The following is an 11256-nucleotide window of genomic DNA, read 5'->3' on the forward strand; positions in this document are numbered from 1 at the left end:
TATAGTATAAATCACCCACCACCCAATTTAGCCTGCTAGCTATAGTATAAACCACCCAATTTAGCCTACTAGCTACAGTATAAATCACAATTTAGGCTACTAGCTACAGTATAAATCACCCACCACCCAATTTAGCTACCCATAGAAATATAATCCAGATGATTAACATGAACAGCCAGCAGGGAGAGAACTAAACCACCAATGTTCTGAATGATAAGTAAAATCATTATTGACAATCCAGGCAATGAAGAGAGAAATGAATAATCAGTAGACTTTAGGAAGAAAAAGAAATGTGATGGAGACTGACTCAGTGATCAGATAGGATGATCATAATGGAGACTGACTCAGTGATCAGATAGGATGTGTTATGGTCTGGAGACTGACTCAGTGATCAGATAGGATGTGTTATGGTCTGGAGACTGACTCAGTGATCAGCTAGGATGTGTTATGGTCTGGAGACTGACTCAGTGATCAGCTAGGATGTGTTATTGTCTGGAGACTGACTCAGTGATCAGCTAGGATGATCATAATGGAGACTGACTCAGTGATCAGATAGGATGTGTTATGGTCTGGAGACTGACTCAGTGATCAGATAGGATGTGTTATGGTCTGGAGACTGACTCAGTGATCAGATAGGATGTGTTATGGTCTGGAGACTGACTCAGTGATCAGATAGGATGTGTTATGGTCTGGAGACTGACTCAGTGATCAGATAGGATGTGTTATGGTCTGGAGACTGACTCAGTGATCAGCTAGGATGTGTTATTGTCTGGAGACTGACTCAACTAGGATGTGTTATGGTCTGGAGACTGACTCAGTGATCAGATAGGATGTGTTATTGTCTGGAGACTGACTCAGTGATCAGCTAGGATGTGTTATGGTCTGGAGACTGACTCAGTGATCAGATAGGATGTGTTATGGTCTGGAGACTGACTCAGCTAGGATGTGTTATGGTCTGGAGACTGACTCAGTGATCAGCTAGGATGATCATAATGGAGACTGATTCAGCTTGGATGTGTTATGGTATGGAGACTGACTCAGTGATCAGCTAGGATGTATTATGGTCTGGAGACTGATTCAGCTAGGATGTGTTATGGTCTGGAGACTGACTCAGTAGTAATGACTCAGTGATCAGCTAGGATGTGTTATGGTCTGGAGACTGACTCAGTGATCAGCTAGGATGTGTTATTGTCTGGAGACTGACTCAGTGATCAGCTAGGATGATCATAATGGAGACTGACTCAGTGATCAGCTAGGATGTGTTATGGTCTGGAGACTGACTCAGTGATCAGATAGGATGTGTTATGGTCTGGAGACTGACTCAGTGATCAGCTAGGATGTGTTATTGTCTGGAGACTGACTCAGTGATCAGCTAGGATGTGTTATTGTCTGGAGACTGACTCAGTGATCAGCTAGGATGTGTTATTGTCTGGAGATTGACTCAGCTAGGATGTGTTATGGTCTGGAGACTGACTCAGTGATCAGATAGGATGTGTTATTGTCTGGAGACTGACTCAGTGATCAGCTAGGATGTGTTATGGTATGGAGACTGACTCAGTGATCAGCTAGGATGTGTTATGGTCTGGAGACTGACTCAGCTAGGATGTGTTATGGTCTGGAGACTGACTCAGTGATCAGATAGGATGTGTTATGGTAAAGAGACTGACTCAGCTAGGATGTGTTATGGTATGGAGACTGACTCAGTGATCAGCTAGGATGTGTTATGGTCTGGAGACTGACTCAGTGATCAGCTAGGATGATCATAATGGAGACTGACTCAGCTAGGATGTGTTATGGTCTGGAGACTGACTCAGTGATCAGATAGGATGTGTTATGGTCTGGAGACTGACTCAGTGATCAGCTAGGATGTGTTATGGTCTGGAGACTGACTCAGTGATCAGATAGGATGTGTTATGGTCTGGAGACTGACTCAGTGATCAGATAGGATGTGTTATGGTCTGGAGACTGACTCAGTGATCAGATAGGATGTGTTATGGTCTGGAGACTGACTCAGTGATCAGCTAGGATGTGTTATGGTCTGGAGACTGACTCAGTGATCAGCTAGGATGTGTTATGGTATGGAGACTGACTCAGTGATCAGATAGGATGTGTTATGGTCTGGAGACTGACTCAGTGATCAGATAGGATGTGTTATGGTCTGGAGACTGACTCAGTGATCAGATAGGATGTGTTATGGTCTGGAGACTGACTCAGTAATCAGCTAGGATGTGTTATGGTCTGGAGACTGACTCAGTGATCAGATAGGATGTGTTATGGTCTGGAGACTGACTCAGTGATCAGCTTGGATGTGTTATTGTCTGGAGACTGACTCAGTGATCAGCTAGGATGTGTTATGGTATGGAGACTGACTCAGTGATCAGATAGGATGTGTTATGGTCTGGAGACTGACTCAGTGATCAGATAGGATGTGTTATGGTCTGGAGACTGACTCAGTGATCAGCTAGGATGTGTTATGGTCTGGAGACTGACTCAGTGATCAGATAGGATGTGTTATGGTCTGGAGACTGACTCAGTGATCAGATAGGATGTGTTATTGTCTGGTGACTGACTCAGTGATCAGCTAGGATGTGTTATGGTCTGGAGACTGACTCAGTGATCAGCTAGGATGTGTTATTGTCTGGAGACTGACTCAGTGATCAGCTAGGATGTGTTATGGTCTGGAGACTGACTCAGTGATCAGCTAGGATGTGTTATGGTATGGAGACTGACTCAGTGATCAGCTAGGATGTGTTATTGTCTGGAGACTGACTCAGCTAGGATGTGTTATGGTCTGGAGACTGACTCAGTGATCAGCTAGGATGTGTTACTGTCTGGAGACTGACTCAGTGATCAGCTAGGATGTGTTATGGTATGGAGACTGACTCAGTGATCAGCTAGGATGTGTTATTGTCTGGAGACTGACTCAGTGATCAGCTAGGATGTGTTATGGTATGGAGACTGACTCAGTGATCAGCTAGGATGTGTTATGGTATGGAGACTGACTCAGCTAGGATGTGTTATGGTCTGGAGACTGACTCAGTGATCAGCTAGGATGATCATAATGGAGACTGATTCAGCTTGGATGTGTTATGGTATGGAGACTGACTCAGTGATCAGCTAGGATGATCATAATGGAGACTGATTCAGCTTGGATGTGTTATGGTATGGAGACTGACTCAGTGATCAGCTAGGATGTGTTATGGTCTGGAGACTGCCTCAGCTAGGATGTGTTATGGTCTGGAGACTGACTCAGTGATCAGATAGGATGTGTTATGGTCTGGAGACTGACTCAGTGATCAGCTAGGATGTGTTATTGTCTGGAGACTGACTCAGTGATCAGCTAGGATGTGTTATGGTCTGGAGACTGACTCAGTGATCAGCTAGGATGTGTTATGGTATGGAGACTGACTCAGCTAGGATGTGTTATGGTCTGGAGACTGACTCAGTGATCAGATAGGATGTGTTATGGCCTGGAGACTGACTCAGCTAGGATGTGTTATGGTCTGGAGACTGACTCAGTGATCAGATAGGATGTGTTATGGTCTGGAGACTGACTCAGTGATCAGATAGGATGTGTTATGGTCTGGAGACTGACTCAGTGATCAGCTAGGATGATCATAATGGAGACTGACTCAGCTAGGATGTGTGTGGCTGTCTGCGTCTCCTCCTAGCGCAGGATGAATACGCAAATGAGTGACTAGGCTATCCTTTCCCAATCTTCTGCTGAATAAACCTCCATCTTATTCCCCTCTGTGAGATTGAATTTAACGACGATGGAACAATTTCTATGTTAAATAGGTGCGGCTGTATATATCGGCATTCAAATGCATACTACCTGGTCAAATAATATAAAATAGCTTTTCTGAGTGTCGTCTTCCAGCATGTGTTCACTGTCTGTCTGTCTGTCTGTCTGTCTGTCTGTCTGTCTGTCTGTCTGTCTGTCTGTCTGTCTGTCTGTCTGTCTGTCTGTCTGTCTGTCTGTCTGTCTGTCGGTGCGTGCGTGCGTGTGTGTATCATGTTTGCGTAGCTACATATGTAAGACATTATGTGTTGCTGGACTGAAAAATAAGTAAAATTGACATCAGAAAAGACCACACACCACCACAGGGTAGACAACAGAAAATAAAAGAGGCCAAATATCATCATCATCATAATAATAAAAATAGTAATACTAGTAATAATACTAATACTAGTAATAATAATAATACTAGTAATAATAATAATAGTAACAATAGTAATAATAATAATAGTAATAATAGTAATAATACTAATACTAGTAATACTAGTAATAGTAATAATAGTAATAATACTAATACTAGTAATACTAGTAATAATAATAATAGTAATAATAATAATAATAGTAATAATAATAATACTAGTAATAATACTAATACTAGTAAAATAATAATACTAGTAATAATAATAATAGTAATAATAGTAATAATACTAATACTAGTAATACTAGTAATAATAATAGTAATAATAGTAATAATACTGATACTAGTAATAATAATAATAGTAATAATAGTAATAATACTAATACTTGTAATACTAGTAAAAATAATAATAATAATATTAATAATATTACAATACTACTAATAATAATAATAGTAATAATAGTAATAATACTAATACTTGTAATACTAGTAAAAATAATAATAATAATATTAATAATATTACAATACTACTACTAATAATAATAATACTAATACTTGTAATACTAGTAATAATAATAATAATATTACAATAATAATAATAATAATAATAATAATATTAATAATATTACAATACTAATAATAATAATAATCGTAATACTAGTAATAGTAATATTACTACTACTACTACTACTACTACTAATAATACTAATACTAGTAATACTAGTAATAATGATAATAATAATAGTAATAATAGTAATAATAGTAATAATAGTAATACCAGCAATAATAATACTACCGCTGCTAATAATAATAATACTACCGATAATAATACTAATAATAATACTAATAATAGTACTAATAGTAATAATACGTATACTAATAACAGTAATAATAATAATAATAATAGTAATATAATAATTATAATTATAATAATAATAACAATAACAATAACAGTAATAATAACAATAATAAATTAAATAAAATATAATAGTAATAATACAAATATGAATAATAATAATAATAATAACAATAATAATAATATTAATAATGACAATAGAGAGCTAGACTACATTAGACTACACTCCACCACTAACCAATGACTGGGCCTCCATGAAGAGCTAGACTACATTACAGCATTACTACACCACTGATAAATGGCTGGGCCTCCCTGAAGAGCTAGACTACATTACAGCATTACTACACTACTGATAAATGGCTGGGCCTCCATGAAGAGCTAGACTACATTACAGCATTACTACACCACTGACCAGACTCATCATTCCTGACCAGACTCATCATCCCTGACCAGTCTCATCATCCCTGACCAGAATCATCATCCCTGACCAGACTCATCATCCCTGACCAGACTCATCATTCCTGACCAGTCTCATCATCCCTGACCAGACTCATCATCCCTGACCAGTCTCATCATCCCTGACCAGACTCATCATCCCTGACCAGACTCATCATCCCTGACCAGACTCATCATCCCTGACCAGTCTCATCATCCCTGACCAGACTCATCATCCCTGACCAGACTCATCCCCCCTGACCAGTCTCATCATCCCTGACCAGACTCATCATCCCTGACCAGACTCATCATCCCTGACCAGACTCATCATCCCTGTCCAGACTCATCCCCCCTGACCAGTCTCATCATCCCTGACCAGACTCATCATCCCTGACCAGACTCATCATCCCTGACCAGACTCATCATCCCTGTCCAGACTCATCCCCCCTGACCAGTCTCATCATCCCTGACCAGACTCATCATCCCTGACCAGACTCATCATCCCTGACCAGACTCATCATCCCTGACCAGACTCATCCCCCCTGACCAGACTCATCATCCCTGACCAGACTCATCATCCCTGACCAGACTCATCATCCCTGACCAGTCTCATCATCCCTGACCAGACTCATCATCCCTGACCAGACTCATCATCCCTGTCCAGACTCATCCCCCCTGACCAGTCTCATCATCCCTGACCAGACTCATCATCCCTGACCAGTCTCATCATCCCTGACCAGACTCATCATCCCTGACCAGACTCATCATCCCTGACCAGACTCATCATCCCTGTCCAGACTCATCCCCCCTGACCAGTCTCATCATCCCTGACCAGACTCATCATCCCTGACCAGACTCATCATCCCTGACCAGACTCATCATCCCTGACCAGACTCATCCCCCCTGACCAGACTCATCATCCCTGACCAGTCTCATCATCCCTGACCAGACTCATCCCCCCTGACCAGACTCATCCCCCTGACCAGACTCATCATCCCTGACCAGACTCATCATCCCTGACCATCCCTGACCAGTCTCATCCCCCCTGACCAGACTCATCCCCCTGACCAGACTCATCCCCCCTGACCAGACTCATCATCCCTGACCAGACTCATCATCCCTGACCAGACTCATCCCCCCTGACCAGACTCATCCCCCCTGACCAGACTCAATCATATCAGTCTATTACATGCTAATGTTATTTATGTTTGGTTGAAAATTAAATATTATCTCAGACATTCTGATTTACTCTCGATACAATCGTATTGAGATACTGCTACAGATAGCAGAGTCCACTCCCTTCCACTCCACAACAGGGAAAACAGAATGGACCACAGCCTTTTGACTGTGGCTGTAGAGAGAGGTGGACAGGGGGGTGGAAGCGGAAGGGAATGTAGGACAGGTGGATAGGGGAAGGGAGAGGTCGGAAGGAAAAGGGAGGTGGATAAGGAGGGGAGAGGAGAGGAGGCAGGCGAGAGGAGGGGAATGAGGGTGAGGGTAGGGTGACGGGAGGGAGGGAGTGGGAGAGGAGAAAAAGGGAGGGAAGGGAAGGAAGGATGATGCAGAGGAGGTGGGGTGAAGGACGATAAATGTTTACCAATAAAGTATGTCAGGAGGAGAGGAGAGGAGAGGCAGAGGAGAGGCAGAGGAGAGGCAGAGGAGAGGAGAGGCAGAGGAGAGGCAGAGGAGAGGAGAGGCAGAGGAGAGGAGGATAGAGGAGAGGAGAGGCAGAGGTGAGGCAGAGGCAGAGGAGAGGAGAGGAGAGGCAGAGGAGAGGAGAGGCAGAGGAGAGGAGGATAGAGGAGAGGAGAGGCAGAGGTGAGGCAGAGGCAGAGGAGAGGAGAGGCAGAGGAGAGGCAGAGGAGAGGAGAGGAGAGGAGAGGCAGAGGAGAGGAGAGGTTGACTCACCGATGAAGTAGGCAAGCAGGAACACCAGCGTGACGGAGGTGAGGATGGCGCTGAGAGCCGCACATTTCCAGTTGCAGTGCTTGTAGGGCTTCTTCAGGCTGAACGCCGGTCTGGAGAAGGTGTTTCTGGGTAACGGTCGAGGTGGCGGGGAGTAGACCGTGCTGGAGGTCAAAGGGTAACCCGGTGATGTCGTACAATACATTGGAGACGTCCCCCCTGGCTTAAACAAGAAGTGCCTACAGAAAGGAGACAGTCTCTCAGAGTCGTTGTCCTTCCTACCTGTTCCAGAGGACACAATCCTAACTTTAAATCAGTGTGTGTGTAACTCTGACATCATCCTCTCGAATGGCACCATATTGCCTCTATAGAGCAGGTTCTTTAGACCAGGCCACATTGATGTCGATGGGACATTTGCACCAGAACCACGAGTTATACACACAGACATGAAGATAGGATTCATCCCAGGGAAGGCATTTTATACCATCCTTACAATAACATTATATAGATATAATTATCAAACAGGGAAGTGAATTGGAAGAACAGTTCCTTTTTACTGGTCAGTAACTCTTTCTGCTGTTGCCATAGCCACTCGGCGGGCTAGGTTACCAAGAACGCTCGGGAAAACACTCGGAACAGAGCGGGGTTTTGTCCAATCGAAACGGGGGGGGGGGGGGATCAATATAAAATCTAATTTACAGCACTAGTGACCGCAGCAGGCCTCCTGTAAATTCATGACTCTGTGGTAATTCACTCTCCACGTCAGAGGATCACTCCACAGGGTAGCAGGCACTATGTGTCCCAAATTATACCTTATTCCCCATATGTAGTGCACTACTTTAGACCAGGGACCCATAGAGCTCTGCTCAGAAGTAGTACACTATAAAGGGAATAAGGGTGCCATTTGGAACGGAGAACTGCTGTATAAATATATAGTCTGCTGAGGCTGAGGATAATGCATTGCATAGGAGGGTGAGTAGCCGGGATGTGTATTAGTCCTGGGTATGGCTACTTCCTGGTCCATCACAGAGGCAGGTTCGGCTGACACGTTAACGGGACGTTTCCAGAGATATGGTGACACGCATGTAAATGGATGGGCGGCACGTATTGTATGAAATCACTGGAACCATGTTTTATGGAAAACACCGCCTGTAAAAAATACCAAATATGTCAGACGTTTGCTGTTTGCTAAAGGGGTAGAAAGCAACCCGATCACATCGCGTGAAGTGTATTCGTCAGAAAAAACAGACTTTATCGAACGGATCGTGGTATTACCAATTGTTAGTCGCGTTAACCTCTCTAGGGTAGGGGGCAGTATTTTCACGGCCGGATGAAAAACGTACCCAAATTAAACGGCCTACTACTCGGGCCCAGGACCCAGGAACTAGAATATGCATATTATTAGTAGATTTGGATAGAAAACACTCTGAAGTTTCTAAAACGGTTTGAATGATGTCTGTGAGTATAACAGAACTCAAATGGCAGGCAAAAACCTGAGAAAAATCTTACCAGGAAGTGAGAATTCTGGTGCTTGTAGTCCTTTCAAGTCATTGCCTATCAAACACACAGTGACTTAGGGTTCATTTTGCACTTCCCAAGGCTTCCACTAGATGTCAACAGTCTTTAGAAAGTTGTTTGAAGCGTATATGATGAACAGAGAGCGAACAGAGGAAGTTGGAAGTTGTTGACTCAGGAAGGTACTGGCGTTCATTGGCGCGCATTCACGTGAGAGTTAGCTGTGTTCCAAAACATTTTTCAAGACATTGCAATCGTCCGGTTGGAATATTATTGAAGTTCTAAGTGATAAAGGCCCTAAAGATTGATGCTATACAACGTTTGACATGTTTGAACAAATGTAAATATAACTTTTTTTACTTTTCGTCGTGACATTTTCCGCGCGCTTCCTACATTTGGAGTAGCTAACTGAACGCGCTAACAACAAGGAGCTATTTGGACATAAATTATGGAGTTTATCGAACAAAACAACATTTATTGTGGACCTGGGATTCCTGGAAGTGCCTTCTGATGAAGATCATCAAAGGTAAGTGAATATTTCTAATGCTATTTATGATTTTAGATGACTCCAAAATGGCGGGTATCTGTATTGCCTGGTGTATGTTTCTGAGCGCAGTACTCAGATTATTGCAAAGTGTGCTTTCCTCGTGAAGCTTTTTTGAAATCTGTCACAGCGGTGGCATAAAGGAGATGTTCATCTATAATTCTTTGAATAACAGTTTAATATTTTATCAACGTTTATGATGAGTATTTTTGTAAATTGTTGTGCTGATTCACCGGCAGTATTGGAGGCAAAATATTTTCTGAACATCGTGCGCCAATGTAAAATGGGGTTTATGGATATAAATATGAACTTTATTGAACAAAAAATGCATGTATTATGTAACATGATGTCCTAGGAGTGTCATCTGATGAAGATCGTCAAAGGTTAGTGCTTAATTTTAGCTGGTTTTCTGGTTTTTGTGACGCCTGTCCTTGCTAGGAAAATGGCTGCGTGCTTTTTCTTGTGTTGGAACTGTCCTAACATAATCTAACTTTATGCTTTCACCATAAAGCCTTTTTGAAATCGGACAATGTGGTTACATTAAGGAGACGTGTACCTTTAAAATGGTGTAAAATAGTCCTTTGTTTGAGAACTTTGAATTATGACATTTTGTGGTTTTGGATTTGGCGCTCTGATTTTTCACTGGCTGTTGAATAGTGTGAACCGTGGGACCTGCCCAAGAGAGGTTAATATCATCCACAATAACACACAACGTCAGTGTCCGAAACTAAATTGAGTTAGGCGTTAAATAATTAGCAGTGTCTCTCTACATTTCAAGGCGGTCGATGATGACATCACAACATGCAAAGTGTCGTGTGCAAAGCCGATCAAGATCCTGTCGTCACGGTGAGCAGCCAGACGGAGCACGAGATAGTGAGCGTCATGCAACATACCCGTCGTTGTACGGGGCAGCCTCCCTGCGTGCGGTACCCAGAATGTCCATCTCTATAGGGTAGTCCTGTAAAGTCTCTAGGAATGCCTGCTTTGCTATGTTTCTACACACCGACAGGACATGGAGACATGGAGACATGGAGATGAAGCAGACATGAGTGAGACATGAACAAACATGCGTTTCATAGTGAAATACAGATGCAAGACAACAAGAATGTGATCACCAAATATCAACAACAAAAGGAGACATCCAGATAGACACAGTCACAAAGACAAAGAAATCAAAAAACCCTTATGGAACTATTCTAGTGCAGGAAGCGTCGTTAGAACAACAGCGTTGTTAGAACGTCTAGAGAACGCCTAGAGAACGTCTAGATAACATCTAGAGAACGTCCAGATAACATCTAGAGAACGTCTAGAGAACGTCCAGATAACATCTAGAGAACGTCTAGAGAACGTCTAGAGAGCATCTAGAGAACGTCCAGATAACATCTAGAGAACATCTAGAGAACGTCTAGAGAACGTCTAGAGAGCATCGAGAGAGCATCTAGAGAACGTCCAGATAACATCTAGAGAACATCTAGAGAACATCTAGATAACATCTAGAGAACGTCCAGATAACATCTAGAGAACATCTAGAGAACGTCTAGAGAGCATCTAGAGAGCATCTAGAGAGTGTCTAGATAACATCTAGAGAACGTCCAGATAACATCTAGAGAACGTCTAGAGAACATCTAGAGAACGTCTAGAGAACATCTAGAGAACGTCTAGAGAGCATCTAGAGAGCATCTAGAGAGCATCTAGAGAACGTCTAGAGAACGTCTAGAGAGCATCTAGAGAGCGTCTAGAGAGTGTCTAGAGAACATCTAGAGAACGTCCAGATAACATCTAGTGAACATCCAAAGAGCGTCTAGAGAACGTCAAGAGAACGTCTCCTTCCCTCCGACTCCCCC

The 11256-nt window shown here is 42.7% G+C and overlaps 1 protein-coding gene across 1 annotated transcript in view; it reads right to left on the reverse strand.

Moving 5' to 3' along the window:
• tenm4 (teneurin transmembrane protein 4) overlaps positions 1–7584 on the reverse strand; it is a gene marked incomplete at its 5' end in the record, with an annotated part of 264411 nt that extends 256827 nt beyond the window's left edge. Inside the window, 1 exon segment of the mRNA XM_029716129.1 lies at positions 7357–7584. Within this exon segment, the coding sequence (XP_029571989.1) occupies positions 7357–7584 (228 nt within the window).
• Between the last annotated feature and the right edge of the window lie 3672 nt (positions 7585–11256).

This window comes from Salmo trutta, chromosome 26 (assembly GCF_901001165.1).
Source record: "Salmo trutta chromosome 26, fSalTru1.1, whole genome shotgun sequence".
Taxonomy (NCBI): Eukaryota; Metazoa; Chordata; class Actinopteri; order Salmoniformes; family Salmonidae; genus Salmo; species Salmo trutta.